We start from the raw sequence: 23,162 nt of genomic DNA on the forward strand, positions 1-23,162 counted from the left end.
GCAGATTCTCAACCACTGTGCCACCAGGGAAGCCCTCAAAGCATTTTTATACTCATAATTTTCTTTCCAAATCACTCATTGTGTTACCTAGTGCAAAAATGTTTATTATTCTCTTTTTATCAGTTTCCTTTCCTGAAATAAGGAAGTTGAATGATACACTCTAGAAAAATGCTTTTAGCGTTAAAGGGTTTTATCTATGAAGATGCAAATGTAAAGACCTCTTAGGGAAAGGCACAGCAATGCTAAAAGGAGTAAGAGAAACAAAGAAACACTTCAAACCAAGTGCATAGTGTTATGTGTTTTTTTATGGCATTTTCTACATGAATTTGGCATATGTGCTGGTCATTTACTTGTTTGTTATACCATTTATTCCCTGAAATGTCTTTGGTGTGTTCTTTATCTCAGGGAACTGAACTCTAAGGGCTACCTTTCCCAGACTTCCCTGCCCACTAGGTTTGGCCATGAGGAAGCACTGCAGTAAGATCAAAGGTGGGAGGATGGGAGAAGCAGAGTACTTTTTTTCCTTCTCTCTGCCTTGGACAGCATCACCAATGATGTGTGGGTTTCCTTCCTGATTCAAGCTTCTGTTGGATGGGACCTTCCTCTGTGGTCCCAGTTCCTATCTATCTTTTCCCATTGTGCGAACCTTTGTACCCTATTGGTGGGCATGCAAAATGGTACATCTGCTATGGGAACCAGTATGGAGTTTACTCAAACATTTGAAAAGAGAACTACCATTGATCTGGCAATCTCACTTCTGGGTATATATCCAAAAGAATTGAGATCAGAATCTCAAAGAGATATTAGCGCTTCCAAGCCCAGTATTATTCACAACAGCCAAGATGTGGAAACAACCTAAATGTCCAGTGACTGGTGAATGAATAAAGAAAATGTGATATATACATACAATGGGATATTATTCATCCTTACAAAAGAAGGAAATTCTGCAATATGTGACAGTAGGGATGAACCTTGAAGATGTTATGCTAAGCCAGTTACAGAAAGACAAATACTGCATTATTACACTTATATGAGGTATCTAAAATCATCATATTCACAGAATTAAAGACTAGAATGGTGGTTTCTGTGGGCTGGAGAGAGGGTGAAATGGGGAGTTACTAATCAATAGGCACAGAGTTTTCTGGTTTTTTTTAACATCTTTATAGGGGTATAATTGCTTTACATTGTTGTGTTAGTTGCTGCTGTAAAACAAAGTGAATCAACTATACGTATACATATATCCCTATATCCCCTCCCTCTTGTGTCTCCCTCCCACCCTCTCTATCCCACCCCTCTAGGTTGGTCACAAAGCACTGAGCTGATCTCCCTGTGCTATGTGGCTGCTTCCCTCTAGTTATCTATTTTACATTTGGTAGTGTATATATGTCCATGCCACTCTCTCACTTCATCCCAGCTTACCCTTCCCCTGCCCCGTGTCCTCAAGTCCATTCTTTACATCTGTGTCTTTATTCCTGTCCTGCCCCTAGGTTCTTCAGAACAATTTAGTTTTTTTTAGATTCCATATATACGTGTTAGCATACGGTATTTGTTTTTCTCTTTCTGACTTACTTCACTCTGTATGACAGACTCTAGGTCCATCCACCTCACTACAAATAACTCGATTTCGTTTCTTTTTATGACTGAGTTATATTCCATTATATACATGTGTCACATCTTCTTTATCCATTCATCTGTTGATGGACACATAGGTTGCTTCCATGTCCTGGCTATTGTAAATAGTAGGCACGGAGTCGTAATTAAGCAAGAGAAGTTCTGGGATTAGCTATAAACCATGTACCTGTATCCAACAATACTGTACTGTACACTTAAAAATTTGTTATGGGGAAAAATAATACAAATCTACAGTAACAGAAACAGTGTGGTACTGTAATACAGACAGACATATATAGATCAATGGAACAGTATAGAGACCCCTGAAATAAATCTTCACCTAAAACAGTGTTTTTAATAGTTGAATAAAATTTTATTATATCAATATATATCAATGATTTAATTTTCAGTGTTTTGATAATTAGGCTAATTAAAAAATTCCCTGTTTTATATATTTTCAGTAACTTGTCCATTGCTGTTAAAGGCAAAATATATTTATATGTTTGAATGATGTACTTAGCTGCATTAGTTAGCTAGATCTAATTAAAGCCTGCTAAATGCCCAGCATAGTTCCGTGGTTTTTTAATATATTTAATCATGTTTAAAAGATCAATATCAATGTTCTAGTTTTATAGATTGGGCATGGAGGCTCAGTGCAATTGCATAACTTGCCCAGAGTCATATTGCTAGTAAGTGGCTCAAATGGAATTTGAATCAGGCAGATCTTTTTCCAAGTTTGTTCTGTTTATCCATCATGCCTAATACACATTGGCCTTGAAAGTAAAATGAAAAAGGCATAACTTATTCTATGAATCATAGACCTTGGAATATTAGAGCTAGAGTAGGACAACCACAGAACAGTGACAACATACACTGTCTGTGGCTCCTTACATTTACATTATCTTTTGCTGTGCAGCTTCTTTATCTATGGACAAGTTAGTTGAAGAAAAAAATGCATGTCACCACTTAAAGAAAAATCAGGTTTGAAAAGATAATGCCTTTAATCACATGTCCAATAAATGTCAAACATATATCCAAAGTGGATCTTATTTCCAACTTAAAGCAAATGGTTAGATTTCAGCTGCATAATTAGCCACTAATTGGAATATGCACATTTGTAATAGTTAATGAGCAACAATAGAGTATGATTACTGTGACATATGATATTTCTCTTATGTTTCTGATAAACAGGTTTTTCATATTGATTTGCTGTAGGTACTAGGGTTTGGAAAAATTTTTCTTAGGGAAGTTTCACACAGAGGTGATATTTTATCTGAGTCTTGAAAGACAGCTAAGTGTTCATTAGGTAGAGGAGTAGGGAAAAGACATCCTTGCTCTAAGAAACACAATGAACAAAGGGTCTGAGTTGGGAAAAACGTGTGGTGAACCAAAGAGGTGGTGAGTAGAAACCATCCCTATTGCATGCACGCACACACACACACACACACACACGCACATGCACATGCACACATTCGCATGCATATATATTTCTCCTATTTTTTGAAAGAGTAATTTGATTCTCCTGTTTTCTACGTGTTGTTTCTTTTTAAATTATATTTGGCATATAACACTATGTAAATTTAAGGAAAAATATGTTGATTTGATACATTTGTATATTATAATATGATTGCCATTGTAGCATTAACTAGTTCCTCTATCACATCACATGATTACCATAACCATTTTTGTCGTGGGAATAATTAAGATCTAGTCTCTTAGCAAGTTTGGTGATTAATATAATATTGTTGTCTGTGTTCACTATATTGTGCATTAGATCTCTAGGACTTATTTATCGACTATTTTGTACTCTTAAACAACATCTCTCCTATTTCCCCACCTTCCAGCCCCTGGTAACCATTATTTTGCTCTCTGTTTTTATTAGTTCAGATTTTTAGATTCCACCTAAAAGTGATATCATATAGATCTTCCTGTTTTCTGATCTCTCTCCCTAAGTGTTCTCTCTTTGCACAGCAAAATGGACAATAAAGTATTTTTCTAAACAAACCAGTTTCTTACCTTTATTATTTTAACATAATTAATATTTTGTAATATTTAATATTCAATAAGTCTCAAAACAGCTATTAAAATAAATTTATCTGCAACATTAGTACCTGTGAAGGAAATATTAGATATAAAAATAGATATAAAAATAGAATACAGGACTTTGAGGTATTGATGGTCTAATTGTGGGGCTGGAAGGTGGGGCAGGAAAATTGGTATATCTTATAAGATCATACTTTGTCCTTTGGTTCTCTGGCCTATTACAGTACTAGGACTTCATTCAACCAATCCTTAAATGTCAGCATATGAATTCCTCTTCAGCTCCTTTTCTTTTACAGAAGTGCCTCTAATTAATTTATTTCTTATTCTCATCCTTTTGTCTTCCATGTCATTGATTAATAGAATGGATCTACAACGTCCAATTACTACATAGAATATCCTCAGAAAAACTTAAACAAAAGTAAAATGTTGAGGACCAGGGGTTTTTTTTCCATCCTAATTCCCATAATTAAATTGTCCTTGATAAATGCAGTGGGGAAAGTTGCTGTGCACTGGCACTGGGTTTTGAACTTAGAGTTTATCTATCTATTATAATACAATTAAAATAGAGTTAGGGCTCTTAATTCAATAACAAGACACATATACTGTGATGGAAGTGGGTTACATAATTCATAATAAATCACTGAGAGGAAATGTGCACATCAGGTGTCTCACATATTTCCATTTGGTGGGTCAGAGTTTAAGGAACTAAGCTGTAACTAGAGAATTCAGTCACTGCCTGAAAGGCTGCTGATGCTTTGCCTAAGGATGGCTCTTGCAGGTTTCTGGCTGATGATTTTCTCAGTCAATGCCCTGACTTCCAGCTTGAGTTGAAATGAGATTATTTACAATTACTAGATATTTTAAAATACAATTTTGTTGATTGTGATAGGAAAATGTAAAGAATAAAATAAAAATTTTCACTAATTTTACCACCTATATTTTGACATATAACCTTACAGCTTGTTTCAATGCATATATATATACATACACATATATGGGTATATATGTATATAAAAACACATATATATTTAATATCTCTCTTATTAATGTGTCTATTAACAAAATCTGGTATAATAGCATTAAAATATTATAGAAATTTCATTTACGATACTTAAAATATATAGCTAGAATTTTATAAACTCTTAAAAAACATGATTTTTAATGGCAACATAGTTTACTATTGGCTTTTTTTCTGATATAGTTGCTGTGTGAGATGTATTTTGGTTGCTTCATTAGAACTAGCTTGACTATAGGTACAGTTCTCATTTTTGAATGGTCATTTGCTCATACACTACTTCTGTAATGACTTCCCATTGGAGGATGACTGCTTGAGCAACAGCTCATTGTTCCATTGAAATCAGGCTTTATTGGCTTTATGAAATTCATGGGCCTTTCTCTAGGTAAAGCAGTCCTTCTCAGAATAGGTTAAACTCTAATAAATTGGGTAAGGAGTGGGTTTGGGGTTTGTTTTGGTTTTTTTTTTAATTTGCTTTTTGTCTTTGTTTTTTGTTTTGCCTTAATTATAGGAGATATGTATTGGGGCCATATCCAGGAAACTCTAAATCTAAAAATGTTTACAGTAAGACCATTTTCAAATTTGGAATAAATAATTATAAGGAAATTAGTCTTTTGGATGGCTGCCAAAAGAAAATTGGCCAAATAGTGATTGGCTGTACAGAGATAGGGTATCTGTGAACTAAAAACAAAAATAAAGAAAAAACAGAACACAAACACACACAATAATTCTGAGTCCAGAAGGGGGAAACGCTTTGCTTTAATTTGGGAAAGAATAAAATAACTTATTCCCATGGAAACCAAACCATTCCTCTCTTTAACAATGAAAAAACACAAAATTAGACATATGAACTACTCTTTAAGATGCAGATTGTTTTTAGTTAAAAAAAAAAACTACAAAGCAAATGGCTTTAATAATACTTATTTTATTTACCAAGAGTTTATGCAGTAAAATATCTTATTCTCTTCTTATAGAAAGGCCAAATCACAAGCTGGTGAACTAAACCAGGAGTTTTTGTTAGCTAATTAATCAGGTGGGGAATGATCTAGTGGAGTAAGATTTAATGGGAGTATGCTTTTTCTCTCTATTTTATGTGATAGACTTTTCCCTTGTGTGTAAAAATATTTCTGTCAAATTTTCCTACATAAGCCTCCAGTTTCCCATCTAAACTGCTAGCCTTTATAGTTTCATAAAAGTCAAGGTTTGTGAAACACATGTTAAATAGTTAAGGAATAAAACAGCAAGTACAAAAATAGTAAGAGTTAATAAATTAAACATTTTAAATCATTTAATATATAATCAAACAAAATGAACTTGGTAGATATTTAATTATTTTCCCACTGATTCAATTAGAATTTTATTCAGCTTCACATTAAGCCATGATTGTGGCTTAGTCAAAAAGAGATTTATTTATTTCATTCAACAAGAATTCCAGGTATAGGCATTTGAGGGCTAGTTTGGTAACTCAATTATTCCATTGAAGAAAAAAACTAAATCTGTCTTTCTGTTTTATCATCTTTAGTGGAGGATGTTCTACATGCATGTTCCAGAGTAATAAAAGAAGAAAACAGAATAGGGCAAGAAGATTTTTGCTTATATCTCATTGGCAGAACTATGTCAAGTGGTCATCTCTAGTTGCAAGGGAGACTGGGATATTTCACAAAAGCAGGAAAGGGAAGGAGGTCTTAAAAGGTTGCTGAGTGAATGAACTTACTGTATCTGTCACCTTCCACCTATCTGAGCATTCTATATTTATACACAATATTTATATCTTTCTCTGGACTTTAAATAAAATGAATTCATCCTCTGTCTTCCAAGGCAGATAATCCCCAAATTATATCCAGTTACTGTATTTAGCTTGAAGTCTAGGATATTTGGGTAATCTCTCCCTCAGCTACGTGTTTGGTTCTTTGTGATCCTTAGGTCTATACACTAAAGACAAGTCATCTTCTTCTAACATTCCCAATGTATTACTGTGGAGAGAGAAGAAAATAGGATAATAGCAATTTAAAAAGTCTTATTCAGTAAGAGGGAACGTAGAAAATATATGACTGTCGGTGGTACATAGCAAATATAATAGAGTCCTGCTGGGTGGGTTACTCAGGACTTCCTGATGCTAGCAGCAGAAGTAGTTAGTTGGCTAGCCAATTTGGCAGGCCCTGGTACTTCTTTCTTGGCGAATTTCTTTTATCTTTTTTCTCCAAGTCCTTGGTTCTACATCTGGGGAGACCTTCCTTGACCAATGTGCCAATGCCTAAAAATGAAAGTAAAAGAAAGAGGGCTCCAAAAAGAATTAAAAGGCATTGCATATCTATAAAACCAAAAATTGGGACCATCCCAGGAAATACAGGTAAATGGTTTTCCTAGCTGGGAAGAGATTCGCCTTGGAGTCCATTTCCTTTCGCTGTGAGTTCAAGGACCCAGAAATTACTTTAAATACAGCTGTAGTGAGCCTGAGGCACATTTGGAAATACCATGCTCTGGAAATTTTACCAGGCTTCCAGGAGGTGAGTTTCAAGACCATTTTAAGAGTAGCCACATCAGCCTGGAAAATGTAACTTGTTGCTACTGACTCCTTTGTTCTGACCAATTCCTCACTCTTAACCTAATGGCTGCTGCCTCAGCCCCTGCAAAACTGCATGCCAAGGTGCAACACCATTAATCTGATCTTTGCCAGTAAGTTCCCCTTCATTGTCACTTAGAGATTTCCTAAAGGAAAGTGTATGAAACACCCTGGGGCAACAGTTTCGTATGTTTTTGAAGTTGCACTCAGAAACCTCTGCTTGTATACATACATTTTGTATACAGAAGCAGCTGGCTGTTCTCAACCCTGCAAGGTTCCAAATTATGATATTCTCAGTGAATTTATATTGCAGGACACAAGCAGAGTGAGCCTCTGCTTGTAGGGAAAGGTAGCTGTGCTCCCTTGGCATCTCTGCTTAGAGACTCTCTAGCTCTAGTATGAGTGCATCTCTACCACAGTACACTTTTGAAAGCAGCAAGATTTAATAAGCACATGCCAGTATTCTGAATTTTATTCCTACCATTCACGCTAATAAAAAAGCTTCAGTTGGCATGTGGTCACAGTTCCAAAGTATAGCAAGCAAAAGTTTGACCAGCAGTTTCGCTACTGCATTTCAAAATGCATTAGCTTTCGAGCCTGAGGTAATTAAATCTTCACTGTTTGCCCTCATTGTCTCCTCCAGAGAGTCAATTTCACATTTTAAGGCCTATTATTGAAGCTCCCTTCATTCTTTAAAAATTATTTCATTGATCAGTATTCTTAGTTGCAAACAACAGAGTCTACTCTAGTTAGCTTACACAGAAAAAAAAATTATTTCATAGACTCTTAGGTCACTCAGGAATTTTTGGAGAGGTCCAAATGCCCACCTCTAAATCTACTGTGCAGAAACAATGTCCAATTATATCATGGGGTTTCTTTGGAGAAAACATCATTGCCAGCATTGATCAATACTTTGTCCCTCAGGACTGAATAGTGGAGACTCTACAATAAAGTACAAAAGACCACCACTATTGTTGCCAAAAGAGCAAAACCCCACAATACAGTCACTGGCTCGCTTTGCTCAATTTGAGTTCAGATCTTGCTTGAATGCAGGGCAACTATCTGGACCGTAACTACAAAGGAATCTAAGAACGTATTTGATCTAGCTTGTCTTGAGAAGACGAGGAACATAAGGAGAAATGTAGCCAAAATGGAAGGAGAATGTTTAAAGATGCTGGGTATATATGTGATGATTTGATTTAACAATATCTTACATGCTTACTGGGATTTTTAGCTTATCAATAGGACTCTGTGATGTCCACTTCCTCAACACCCATTGCAATTAAGTTATCTTTATGGTACAGAATTTTCTGAGCATGGACATGTTATCATAGATAACTGTTGCAAATAAGAAATATACCTTAGAGAAAATATCCCAAAGATTTCTGATCCATATTTGATTACGTCCAGTTCAATTAAAGGAAATAGAATGGAATGGGGTAGGATTTTCTCTTATTAACATTACTTAACTATCACAACTTTTTTTCAATATCCCTGATACCTGCAACATCCCATGGGTGGAATAGTCTGTGGGAAATCTTATTTACTATGTAATATACTATGCTTTTCTGGCTCAGATAGATTTAAAACAAGTTGCTAACATCAGATGCCATTTAGAGAAGTTATCACTGGTTGTTAACTTATCCACATCTGTTTTCAGTGAGTGCCATAACTCCACAGATCGAATCAAAGTCAGAGTGTGGGATGAAGATGATGACATTAAATCCAGAGTGAAGCAACATTTCAAAAAGGAGTCAGATGATTTTCTGGGACAAACAATTGTAGAAGTGAGGACCCTGAGTGGAGAAATGGATGTCTGGTACAATTTAGGTGACTGTCTTTATATCTACTTGAAAAATGTTAAATAAAATTCCAGAATATCTGTGGAAGGTATTATATTCCTATATAGGTAAAAATAACCAGTGCTTTTCTCGAACATTCTCATGGACTTCAGGCAGTTTAGTTTCATTAGAAATTAAGGTGATAATTATTCAAACTCTGTATTATTGAAAGATATTGGTAAATTTGAAATGAAAAGAGAAAAATCTTTCTAGGAATCAACTGGGTGTCTTTTAGGAGAAAAATATCCCATTCTGAATTTTTAATTCATAAAGTATAGCTTCAAAAAACCTTGCCAAATGTATAGAAAATAAATAACCTATGACTTTATAATGTCTGAGTTATTTCCTTTTAGTCCCTTAATGAATTTTGGCAATAAAGGAAAAGTGTATTTTGGATATTTTGCAAAGATGATATAAAAGTAGGCTTTAGCAGGCAAAGCCAGATACACATGTGGACTTCTGCTTATTTTGATGATGAAGATATTGAGAATATGTTTAATTGGCATGATTTTAAAATTGAATTTTATTATGGAACCAAGAATTGAATAAAGATAAGTTTTAATTTGACTTTTACTACAATTGAATAATAAGCTAGAATCTTCAGTGCTGACTTAATAATAGTAAATATATATGGATCGCCTTATTTTCTATAAAGGATATGATCCAAAATGGCTTTATCATATCATCTGAAATGTTTTAATTAAATTTTTAAGGTCTGGTTGTGAATCTAAGAAAGGTTTACATACTCCCAGGATTGCGAAGTGTTTCCATTTAGGATACCAACTTATCTTAGCAAATTAAAGAGTGCTTTTGACTTTTTAAAAACCTACGTACTTCAAGTAATGTAATATTTGGCAAAGTAAAGGGGTAAGGCCACAAAATTAATGAATATCTGAATTATATAATAATTTAAAGAAGGAGAGATACATAACTTATCTGAACATAGATGATTCAAGCTAGACTAAAAACTCGTTATAAAAAAATATTTTATTTTGAGGAAATCTTTAAAGAAAATTGGTGCTTCTCCATTATTGGCATAGAGGTTTTGCTTCACTTATAATGATAATCCTCCTGTATCTTGTTTATACTATTAAATAACTTTATATATGAAAACAGAGATGTTAGGCAAGGGTAAACTTCAGGGCATTAACTCTGCACAATACTCATAGGTTGCGTTTTAATTAAAGAGGCTTGCCTACGTGAGTTTTTGTTTTTTGCAATAAGTTAACATGTTCTTGAATTGAGGGAGTTAGAATTCAGAACAGAAATTCCTCAAATTATTCTTTTGACAAAACTTACAAGGGTATATTTAGTTTGCAAAAGAATTTGAATGTGCTTTTAATAAAATCTGCCACCCAGCTCTTGTGCAGAAACAGTCCTTCAGTCTATGGAAAGAAAAACATGATGCAACAAACATGGACACCTTTGCCTGCTCATCCTCAATTCATACTTTTGTGCTGTCATTGCTGATGTTTAACCTTTAGAAGGAGAGAGAACAGGTCTTAGCTTTGTATAAAATCCCACAGTGGGTTCCATCCCCATTAGTACCATATTTTCATTCTTTGTGCAATGTTCTTCCTTCCTCATTACTTAGAATCCGTTCCACCATGGAAGGAGGACTTGGCCAAAAGTCCTAGGCATCTAAGCAGAGCCTGTGTCCCATGGATCCATTGTGATGATGTTAGTTAAAATGTTCCCCTGTGATTCCAGGAAAAGGTCTGTGACAGAAATGTCTCAGGACTTGACTTTCTCTTGGCTTCAGCAGAGAACTTCAGCATTTGTTGAGAATCAACTATCTCCCAGCCAATAGGAGAAACTCTCAAGATCCTGGCAGTCCTAAGGGAAGAATCTTCACAACACAATGACCATTAAATATTAACAATGAAAGTCATCAGACATTCCACAAGAAGAAAGTGGCCTGTGTGATTTAACTGTATCTTATTTGGCTAAAAATACAGTTATGCTTAGAAAAAGGGGCAATTAAAGAAGTCTTCACCGCTTACTTTGCGTCACTTTCTCTCTTTATCTTTTGTTTTTGAGATGGGTCAGCTTACTCCTTTATGTGTTTCATCAGGGAAGTAGGTATCAGACATAGGTCTCCTACCTACATTCACACCATAGGAGTTTTGTGACTATGCTTTTCTTTCTCTCAGAGCTACTACTCAGTTCATATTAGACACACGTGCATACACTTACACACACATTATTAGACTGAATTGGCTACATACTGATTCCATTCAAAGAAAGAGTGAATCTAACATAAGTAAACACAGGCTGTAGACTATAGGTCTTCATGAATCACTGACAAAGAAACCTAATAACAAATGTTTTTGTTAGAGCTTTGACTCATTTTTTCAAGGACAGAAAGAGTGGGGCTTTTAGATAAAATACTTTCCTCATTAATTTTTTCTTTTAGTTATTTTGCTTTTAATTGCCCAGATAATTAATTTCATTGTATAAACTGATCTAGTACACAGAAATTTCTATCAGAATGGTAGGGTCTTCTGATTGAGCTTTTCTATTTGAAATATTTATATCACAGTTTGACAATCCCAGCGACATACTAGGCACATTATTTTAAATTGTATTTAGCAGAATCATTATGGTTAATCAAACCTGATCTAGAAAAATGGCTTTTAGCAATATAAGCCCTTTTTTAAAGCTTTGGAGAACTTGTATAAGAAACATGATGTCAAAAATCACTGACCAGTTATTTTTTGCTTTATCAGAGAAACGGACAGATAAATCAGCTGTGTCTGGGGCCATTCGATTGAAAATCAATGTGGAAATAAAAGGAGAGGAGAAGGTTGCTCCGTATCATTTACAATATACATGTTTACATGAGGTAAGTAAATTGAATTGTATTAATAACAAAACCTAGGAAAGATTGTATTGTTTATGGATCATGCAACACAATATTCGTTTTAAAAATAGAATTGAATGAGGTTTGTAAAATTGTCCGTGAAGTTCTTACTCTGTACTATAGCAAGTGATGCGCTAGGGTATCACATAGCCTATGTATTACCCCCTGAAGAGAGAGCTGGCTGTCTTTTTTTATTTCTTGCGGTACGCGGGCCTCTCACTGCTGTGGCCTCTCCCGTTGCGGAGCACAGGCTCCGGACGCGCAGGCTCAGCGGCCATGGCTCTCGGGCCCAGCCACTGCGCGGCATGTGGGATCTTCCCGGACCAGGGCATGAACCCGTGTCCCCTGCATCGGCAGGTGGACTCTCAACCACTGCGCCACCAGGGAAGCCCGAGCTGGTTGTCTTTGAATGAGATTTAGAACAAACATACGAGGCAGGTTTTAATAAATGAGGCAATAAGGTGATAATGAACAAGTAGACCAAATTAAATTACCGTTCTTCCAGGGAGGAAGAAGAATATTAGAAAGCATTCACTGAAGAAATAAGTCATGATATTTTGGAAGCATTGTAAATATATAGTACTTTAATAATGGAGGAGAGGATCCAAATCATGATAGTTTTTGAGAATTCTGAGTAAGTGTTCAGATTTTGTTGAAGATTTAATTAGTATTATCTATTAAATATAAAAATTCTGACGTTGTAGCAATGGCTTTGGAGAGCTAATGTAATTAGCAGTAATTTTGTCTTTCTTTTTCTGAGTACAACAGAGGGCTTTATACATACTGAAGCCTCCTCCATTTTAACTACCCTCTGCACAAACACATCTGGGTGGCGAGTATCAGAATGTAGTTTTCCATCCATGGATAGTAGAGAATATACTGCCCAATAGAAGGAGCCTGGTTGGCTTAGAGAGAGGTAGAGACCACCCAGTTTGAGTCAAAAGGGCAGATTCATCAGTTCCCGTTTGCGCCTCAGTGTAAATGCACAGACACATAATCTTGGGCTTTTATTATTGGATGCTTTGCAACTGAGAGCTTGGTTAGACATGTCACCAGAGCTTTTCCCTGATCCAAATGACACATCCCGTGTATCAGAAAATATGAAGTGAAGCTGAGGAATATGCCTTTTCCCACGTTCAAAGGGTACAGAGGAAGTACCTTCCTAAGAAAGAAAAAGATAGCTGGGAGAATCTTTGCCTTTGTACATGATTTTTCCTAAATATATCTATGAAAATGTATATATGTAATTATTTTCACCTCCATTTTACGAAAGAAGGACATGAGGAACAATATTTAAGTCATTTACACATTATACAGTCATTAGATAGAGAACCAAGCCTTAATGTCCTGACTCCAGTATAGCCAGTGATAATCCGTCAAGAAAGGTGGTTCAGTTTTTAGACCAATACCAATAAATCCCTTGAACTGGCAGGATGGGGAGCCAACACTGGCCTTAAAATGCGGGTAGAGATTTAGCATCCCAGGAACAGCATCATGCTTTGTTTTTCAGAGTCTTCTGTTGGTCCAAGACACAAAAAGAAATGAAATCCAAGACAGGGTCCTTCAGTGACCCAGGCTGCATCCATGCAGCAGTTTCTCAACTTCTTCGAAGCAGAAAGGAATTCTTTGTAGTGATTTTTTTCATTTTAAAGTTCTAAAGATATTTATTTTCAACCTGAATTCATTGTCATGACTCATACCATTTTGCAGCCAAAGTCCTTTAGTATTATTTGCATGCCTAGATGGTGTATTAACATAGCCCAGACACATTATTCGTCCAGAGCTTTATAATTTACTCAGAGCCCATGAATGCAAAAGATGTTCCAGAATGTAGAAATGTTTACATGAAAAAACATTTACTTCCTTCTAAAATGATTTGGTATGTCTGAAACACTTAAATCATTGATTCCGTATAAACTTAGACATAAAATCAGAATTTGTATAAAGATGAGGTACGTTAGAATGAAAATCTGAGACATTTCTATTATTTATAGATGCTGATGAAACATTACATGCAATTATAAGTATAATTTACTGAAAGTTACAGTTAAATATATCTGGCCTAGTCTGAGAAAACTGAACATTTGAAAACCACTTACTTTTAGAATTTGTTCCATTACTTGACTGAAGTGAAATCTAATGGTGGAGTGAAAATCCCAGAGGTCAAAGGGGATGAAGCCTGGAAGGTTTTCTTTGATGATGCCTCCCAAGAAATAGTCGATGAATTTGCCATGCGTTACGGGATTGAATCCATTTATCAAGCTATGACGTAAGTATTATAGAACATTTACATTATCAAAATCTCTGTTGAAATCCAAAGGGGGAATAGAAAGAGTGTTCATTTCCCTTCTTCTAAATCAAATGAAATTTTGATTAAAAAGACAGTTACATTTTGGATGTAATTGATTGTATGCTGGCTACTTTCTCTATTACAGCTATAAAGTATTAAGGATTTGGTAACTCACTACCATCATCTTCCCAATTCTTATTCCATTCCCATGTGCTGTTCTTTGACTAGCAGCATTAGCAGCACCTGGGAACTTAGAAATGTGAAATTTCTACCTTACTTCAGACCTATTGAGTCAGAAACTCTAAAGGGGAGGCCCAGCGATCTGTGTTTTAATATTCCCAACACGTGATTCTCGTACACTCTGAAGTTAGAGAACCAGTGCCTTACTTGATATCTGAGAAAACTAAAGCCTGATGATTAAAGTGAGTCGTCCAAGGTTACAGAGCCTGTTAGCATCAGAGACACATCTAGAGTCCTTATGGTGTTGACCGTAACTTTAGACTATATCCTTCCTTCCTATATTTATCTCAGTGCTGCTACTTTGGCGAAACCAAGATTTATTGACCACCCGTAGAACCCAAACACTACAGTAAATGTGATCCTGTAGAAGTGAGCCATACAGAAACACACCCCTTACTGAGGAGTTTCAGTAAGGATTTAGAATGGGGTTATATTACTTGTCCAGAGTTTATCTTTTGAAACCTGGTCTAAGTTTATAAGTGCATTCTGTTCAGAGATAAACCATGTATAATATGTAAACTATGTACATATATTAAGACTATTTTTTCATATTAGAGATCAAATCATATTTTCATGTGAACAGAATAGATGCTGGCCCAGATAGTCAATCATTTTCAGCCAACTTGATGGGTATATTAGACCAAAATCTTCAAGGTTTATTGCTCAGAGAATTTAATCAACAGTCATATTTCTAGAACATCATATGTAAGAATGATTTTTAAAAATTTTCTGATAGTGTATGCTTTTTCAGTTTACAGAATTGTCCTCATGCTAAATAACAAAGGCTTACAGATTCTTAGGTATGAAGAGGAACTTAGAGGTCACCCAGTTGAAACTCCCTCTGAATCAGGAAACCCTGTTTTTGCATCCCTCACTAGTTGTTATCATCCCTTTGTTTGCTCACCTGCAGTAACAGGGAACTCACTCCTTTTTCTTTTAATTGAAGTATAGTTGATTTACAATGTTGTGCTAATTTCTGCTGTATAGCAAAGTGATTCAGTTATACACATATATCCATTCTTTTTTATCTTCTTTTCCATTATGGTTTATCCCAGGAGATTGGATGTAGTTCTCTGTGCTATACAGTAGGACCTTGCTGTTTATCCATTCTAAATGTAATAGTTGGCATCTACTAACCCCAGACTCCCAGTTGACCCCTCTCCCTTTCCCACTCCCCCTTGGCAACCACAAGTCTGTTCTGTATGTCTGTGAGTCTGTTTCTGTTTTGTAGGTAGGTTCTTTTGTGCCATATTTTAGATTCCACATATAAGTGATACTATATGGTATTTGTCTTTCTCTTTCTGACTTAGTATTATAATCTCTAGTTACATCCATGTTGCTGAAAATGGCATTATTTCATTCTTTTTTAGTATTCCATTGTATGTACATACTATATCTTCTTTATCCATTCATCTGTCAGTGGACGTTTAGGTTGTTTTCATGTCTTGGCTATTGTGAACATCGCTGCTATGAACATAGGGGTGCTTGTATCTTTTTGAATTGTAGTTTTGTCTGGGTATATGCCCAGGAATGGGATTGCTGGATCATATGGTAGTTCTAATTTTAGTTTTCTGAGGAACTTCCATGCTGTTTTCCACAGTGGCTGCACCAACTTACATTCCCACCAACAGTATAGGAACATCCCCTTTTCTCCATACTCTCTCCAGCATTTGTTATTTGTAAACTTTTTAATGATGGCCATTCTGACTGGTGTGAGGTGGTACCTCATTGTAGCTTTGATTTGCATTTCTCTAATAATTAGTGATGTTGAGCATCTTTTCATGTGCCTATTGGCCATCTGTATGTCTCCTTTGGAGAAATGTCTATTAAGGTCTTCCGCCCATTTTTCAATTGGGTTGTTTGTTTTTTTGTTGTTGTGTTGTATGAGCTGCATACAATATGTGTTGTGTATTTTGGAGATTAAGCCCTTGTTGATCGCATCATTTGCAAATATTTTCTCCCATTCCATGGGTTGTCTTTTTGGTTTTTTTGTATGGTTTCCTTTGCTGCATAAAAGCTTGTAAGTTTGATTAGGTCCAATTTGTTTATTTTTGGTTTTATTTCTATTGCCTTGGGAGACTGACTTATGAAAATATGGTATGATTTATGTCAGAGAATGTTTTGCCTGTGCTCTCTTATAGGAGTTCATCATGTCATGTCTTATGTTAAATAAGTCTTTAAGCCATTTTGAGTTTATTTTTGAGCATGGTGTGAGGGTGTGTTCTAACTTCATTGATTTACATGCATCTGTCCAACTTTCCCAGCACCAGTTGCTGAAGAGACTGTCTTTTTCCCATTTTATATTCTTGCCTCCTTTGTTGAAGATAAATTGGCCATAGGTGTGTGGGTTTATTTCTGGGCTCTCCATTTTTTCCCCCATTGATCTGTTTTCCCCCATTATCCATTTTTGTACCAATAGCACACTGTTTTGATTACTGTAGCTTTGTAGTATTGTCTGAAGTCTGGGAGAGTTATGCCTCCTGCTTTGTTATTTTTCCTCAGGATTTCTTTTGGAAATTCTGGGTCTTTTATAGTTCCATATAAATTTTTGGATTATTTGTTCTACTCCTGTGAAAAATATCATGGGTATATTGATAGGGATCACATTAAATCTGTAGATTGCTTTGGGTAGTATTGCCATTTTAACAATATTAATTCTTCCAATCCAAGAGCATGGGATATCCTTCCATTTCTTTGAATCCTCTTTTATTTCCTTTATTAATGTTTTAATATTCTCAGCATACAAGTCTTTCACCTCCTTGGTCAGGATTTATTCCTAGGCATTTTATTTTTTTGATGCGATTTTAAAAGTTATTTTTTTTACATTCCCTTTCTGATATTTCATTGTTAGTGTAAAAAAAATGCAACTGATTTCTGAATGTTACTCTTGTATCCTGCCACGTTGCTGAATTCATATATTAGATCTAGTAGTTTTTGTGTGGAATCATTAGGGTTTTCTATATATAGTATCATGTCATCTGCATATAGTGACAATTTTACCTCTTCCCTTCCAATTTGGATACCTTTTATTTCTTTTTCTTGTCTGATTGCTGTGACTATGACTTCCAATACTACATTGAATAGAAGTGGTGAGAGTGGGCATCCTTGGCTTGTCCCAGATTTTAGCAGGATGGCTTTCAGCTTTTCACCATTGAGTGTTATATTGGTTGTGGGTTTGTCATAAATAGTTTTTTTTATGTTGAGATATGTTCCCTCTATACCCACTTTTGTAAGAGTTTTTACCATGAATAGATATTGAATTTTGTCAAATGATTTTTCTGCATCTATTGAGATGATCATGTTGTTTTTGACTTTTCTTTTGCTAATGTGGTATATTACATTGATTAATTTGCATATGTTGAACCATCCTTGTGAACTTGGGGTGAATCCCACTTGGTCATGGTGTATGATCTTTTTTATGTGTTGTTGGACTTGATTTACTAATATTTTGTTGAGAATTTTTGCATCTATAGTCATCAAAGATATTGGCCTGTAATTTTCCTTTCTGGTGGTATCTTTGTCTGGTTTTGGTATCAGTGTGATGGTGGCTTCATAAAATGTCTTTGAGAGTGGTCCCTCCTCTTCAATCTTTTGGAAGAGTTTAAGGGAGGATTGGAATAAGTTCTTTGTATGTGTGGTAGGTAGAATTCTCCTGTGAAGCCATCTGGTCCTGGACTTTTGTTTGTAGGGAGTTTGTTTTGTTTTGTTTTAATTACACATTCTAATTTATTTCTAGTGATCCATTTGTTCAGATTATCTATTTCTTCTTGATTCAATTTTGGTGGGCTGTATGTTTCTAGGAAGTTGTCCGTTTCTTCTAGGTTGTCAAATTTGTTGGCATATAATTGATCATAGTATTCTCTTATGATTTTTTGTATTTCTGCAGTATCAGTTGAGATCTCTTCTTTTCATTTCTTATTTTGTTTATTTGGGTTCTCTCTCTTCTCTTCTTGATTATCCTGGCCAGAGGTTTGTCATTTTTTTTACCATTTCAAAGAACCAGCTTTTGGTTTAATTGATTTTTTTCCTATTTTTTAATCCCTATTTTATTTATTTCTACCCTGATTTTTATTATTTCCTTCCTTCTGATGACATTAGGTTTTGTCTGTTCTTTTTTTTCTAATTCTTTTAGATGGTGGGTTAGCTTGTTTGTTTGAGATTTTTGTTGTTTTTTGAGGAAGACATGTATCACTATGGACTTCCCTCTAAAAACTGCTTTTGCTGCATCCCGTAGATTTTGTGTAGTTGTGTTTTCATTGTCATTTGTCTCAAGGTACTTTTTAATTTCCTTTTTGATTTCCTAGTTGACCCAGTGGTTTTTAGTAGCATGTTGTTTACTCTCCATTTGATCGTTTTTTTCTCATTTCTTTTCCCATGGTTGATTTTCTAGTTTCAGGCCATTGTGGTCATGGAAGATGCTTGAAATAATTTCTGTACTCTTAACTTTTTTGAGGTTAGTTTTGTGCCCTAGTACATGGTTAATTCTAGAGAATGTTCCATGTGCTCTTGAAAAGAATATGTATTTTTTTAATGTAATGTCCTGAAAATATCAATTAAGACTAACTGTTCTATTGTATCATTTAGGATCCTGTTGCCTCATTGATTTTCTGTCTAGATCTGTTCACTGATGTGACTGGGGTGTTAACATCTCCTACTATTGTTGTATTCCCATCAATTTTTCCCTTTATGTCTGTTAGTATTTGGGGTTTTTTTGTTTTGATTTTTGTTTTGTCTTTTTGCAGTACGCGGGCCTCTCACTGTTGTGGCCTCTCCCGTTGCGGAGCACAGGCTCCGGATGCGCAGGCTTAGCAGCCATGGCTCACGGGCCTAACCGCTCTGTGGCACGTGGGATCTTCCCAGACCGGGGCATGAACCCGTGTCCCCTGCATCGGCAGGCGGACTCTCAAAGTATTTGTTTTATGTATCTGGGTGCTCCTATATTAGGTGTATGTACATTGATGAGTGTAAAATCTTCTTCTTGTATTGATCCTTTTACCATTATATAGTGTCCTTCTTTATCTTTCTTTATGGCCTGTGTTTTAAAGTCTGATAAGAATATTGCAACTCCTGCTTTCTTGTCATTTCTATCTGCATGAAATATCTTTTTCCATCCCCTCACTTTCAATCTATGTGTGTCCTTTGCTCTAAGGTGGGTCTCTTGTAGGCAGCATATTGTAGGCTCTTGTTTTTTTATCCAGTCTGCCACTCCATATCTTTTAATTGAAGCATTCAGCCTGTTGACATTTAAGATAATTATTGATACATATGTATTTATTGCCATTTTAAACCTTGTTTTCCAGTTGATTCTGTGTTTCTTCTTTGTTCCTTTGTTTTCCTTCTGTGGTTTGATGATTTCCTTTTATTTTATGCTTGTGTTCTTTTGGGGTTTTGTGAATCTATTTTATGTTTTTGATTTGTGGCTGCCCTGTTTTTCAAGTATGTTAACCCCTTTCTATATCTGCTTGCTTTAGACCGATAGTCATATAGGCTCAAACACATTCCAAATAAAAGAATCTACATGCACATTCTTAAAAAAAAAAATCTACATTTTCCATTTTATTACTCTCCTTCCACACATTTTATGATTTTGATGTTCTTTTTTACATCTTCATGTTTATCCTTTTGCTGTTCCATGTGTTTATCATTGCTTTCACAGTAGTTTTAATTTTTTTTCTTTAATCGTCTGTATACTGGCTAATTTAAGTGATTTACTTTCCAAGTGTGATTTCCTCCTTCCTATATCTGCTTGTTTCTTTTCAATTTAGAGAAGAACTTTCAACATTTCTTTTAAGGTAGGTTTAGTATTCCTGTATTCTTTTAGTTTCTGCTTGTCTTAGAAATTCTTTATTTCTCCTATTTTAAATGATAATCTTGCTTGGTATAGTATTCTAGGTTGCAGATTTTTCTCTTTCAAGACTTTGAGTATATTTTGCCACTCCCTTCTAGCCTATAGAGTTTCTGTAGAGAAATCAGCTGATAGCCTTATGTGGGTTCCCTTGTAATTAACACTTCGTTTTTATCTTGCTGCCTTTAGAATCCTCTCTTCATCTTTAACTTTACCATTTTTATTATAATATGTCTTGGTGTAGGTCTGTTTGGGTTCATCTTGTTTGGGACCCTCTATGCTTCCTATATCTGGATATCTGTTTCCTTATTTAGGTTTGGGAAGTTTTCAGCCATAATTTCTTCAAATACATTTTCAGTCCTTTTTCCTCTTTCTTCTCCTCTGGAATCCCTATTATACATAGATTGGCATGCTTTATATTATCCCATAGGTCTCCTATATTGCTTTCATTTTTTTAAATTTGGTTTTCAATGTGCTGTTTTGATTGGCTCATTTTCATTATTTTATCTCCCAGATCACTTATTTCTTCTTCTGCATTATTCATTCTGCTATTCATTGCCTTTAGCTCAGCTTTCATCTTGGCAAATGAACTTTCTAATTTTTATTGGCTCCTCTTTATAGTTTCTAGTTCCTTTTTACAGCAATCTGCATTTCTGTCAATAGCCTTTCTTAATTCCTTCAGTATTTTCATTACTTCCTTTTTGGACTCTGTGTCTATTAGACTGAAGAAGTCTGTTTCATTGTTTGCTCTTTCAGGGGAATTCTCTTGGTCTTTTAAGTGGGAATCATTCCTTTGCTTCTTCATTTTGCTTATATTTCTCTTACTCTGAGTTTAAGAGAACAATTATCTACTGTAGTCTTGGAGGGCTATTTATATTTGGGAGCATCACTGCATAGCTTGTGTGGATTTAATATTTTTTGACTTAGGGGCTGTTTTTGGTTTGGATGCTTGCCATGTCTTTCCTCAGTGTGTGCTGGCCGTTATCCCCTTGATAGGGGGTGTGCAGGTGCATGGCCTGTGTGCACTCTCAGGAAGGTGGGGGCAGCGGTTGGTGCCCAATCATGGGATCCTCGGCAGCAGCTGTGGTCCGCGCCCGCCTCTTTAGTCTGAAATGGCAGCCATGTCTCACGCTTGCCCCTGGAGCTCGTGTAGGCAGTGCCCTGCCACCTGAGAGCACTCTCCTGGAGAAGGAAGCTCCTATTTTGGTCCTGCCCCTCTCCTCATGTGCCCCCAGACAATGGTGCCTTGCCTCTCTGGCAGGCCCAGACTTCTTCCCATACTCCCTCAGTTGTGTCACACCACACCCTAGCCCCCTCAAGCTGTCTCCACAAAGCCAACCACAGTCCTCACCCAGGGCCTGACCTCCAAAACCCAAGCCTCAGCACTCAGACCCTGCCAGCCCCAGCAGATGAGCATCTCAGGCTGGGGAGTGCAGGGCAGCGGCACCTACCATCTGTGCAGGTTTCTCTCTGCTTTGCCCTCCATAAACCAGTTACTGTGCTCTGCTCTGAGGCTCCAAAGCTCCCCCTCTGTCCTGGCTGATTGTCCTGCAAGTAAGGGGACTTCCCAGGGTACGCAAACCTTCCCTCTTTCACGGCTTCCTCTCTGGGGTGCAGGGCCCGTCCTGACTCCTTTTTCTCTCTTTTTTTTTTTCCTTTTTTCTTTTGTTCTACCCAGTTATGTGGAGATTTTCTTGCCCTTTTGGGAGTCTGAGGTGTTCTGCCAGCATTCAGTAGATGTTCTGTGAGAATTGTTCCACGTGTAGATGTATTTTTGATGTATTTGTGGGAGAAGGTGAGCGCCATATCCTACTCCTCCACCATCTTCATCTGATCTCTGGGAGCTCATTCCTTTTGAGGCAACCTATTTTGAAGCTGGGCAGCCATGATGAAGTCTGTGACAGCTGTCTGCTCTGTCCTATGTCAATGGCTGTAAGAACTCATCAGAGCAACTAGTATAAAATTTGATTACAATTAAAATGTAACTATGATTTAATAGTCTAAAGTAAATGAACTGTACTGCCAAGAGAACTATGTTTAAAAAAACCCACAAAAACAAAAAAATCTTCGGGAAAGAATCCCACTAAAAGAAAAGATCAAGTTAAATTTATTCCAAATTATCTCTGTGAGCTGATGTTGGATTTCTTCATCGCCGTGTTTCTGATATTCTGAGAAACACAACCATGTTAATACAGAAAAAAATGGTAAATGTATGGTAGTTTAAAAGAGAAGAATCATAGATCCTTCAACTTATTACTTTCATTTTTCTATTACGTTTTTAACTTAAGTAAACAATAACAATAAAAAATATTTTTGGATGCTTTTTGGTATCCAGTGACTTGCAGGTGAATTTGGATCCCATCATACTTATAAGTCAGTGGGACAAAGCCCCTACTCACATTGAAAATTGTCTGAAGCAGAGGTCAGCATTTTTTTTTTTTGTAAAGGCCAGAGAGTATTTTCAGCTTTGTGGGTCCTATAGTGTCTGTCACAGCCACTCAGTTCTACATTCCTAGTGCATAAGCAGCTGTAGATACTAAGTAAACAAAATAGCATGGCTGTGCTCTGATAAAACTCTGTTTTAAAAACAAAATCTATGGGCTGAGTTTGGCTGTGGAGTTTAGATTGCCAACTGCTTGTCTAAAGAGTGAGAGCAAGGTAGATAAACATAAGGAAAAAGAATGCCTGCTTTTCGTGGGATAAATTGGTAATTGCACTTTGACAGTAACAAAATGAGGCACATTACCTCTACTGCTGGTTACACATTTGATTTGATATTTTTATTTATTAAATGTTTCTATTAGCACTGAGTACTCATCAAGATGGCCTTGACATTTCCCTCAGCTTGACA

General features: G+C 36.1%; 1 protein-coding gene across 1 annotated transcript in view; it reads left to right on the forward strand.

Annotated features, from left to right (window-relative positions):
* Positions 1 to 23,162, forward strand: part of UNC13C (unc-13 homolog C) — a gene marked incomplete at both ends in the record, with an annotated part of 586,714 nt that overhangs the window by 247,991 nt on the left and 315,561 nt on the right. Inside the window, 3 exons of the mRNA XM_082853041.1 lie at positions 8,893 to 9,062; positions 11,803 to 11,918; positions 14,042 to 14,205. Of these exons, the coding sequence (XP_082709167.1) occupies positions 8,893 to 9,062; positions 11,803 to 11,918; positions 14,042 to 14,205 (450 nt within the window). The remainder of the gene's footprint in view (positions 1 to 8,892; positions 9,063 to 11,802; positions 11,919 to 14,041; positions 14,206 to 23,162) is intronic.

The sequence above is a fragment of the Leucopleurus acutus genome, assembly GCF_964270905.1.
Source record: "Leucopleurus acutus genome assembly, chromosome: 1".
Classification (NCBI taxonomy): Eukaryota; Metazoa; Chordata; class Mammalia; order Artiodactyla; family Delphinidae; genus Leucopleurus; species Leucopleurus acutus.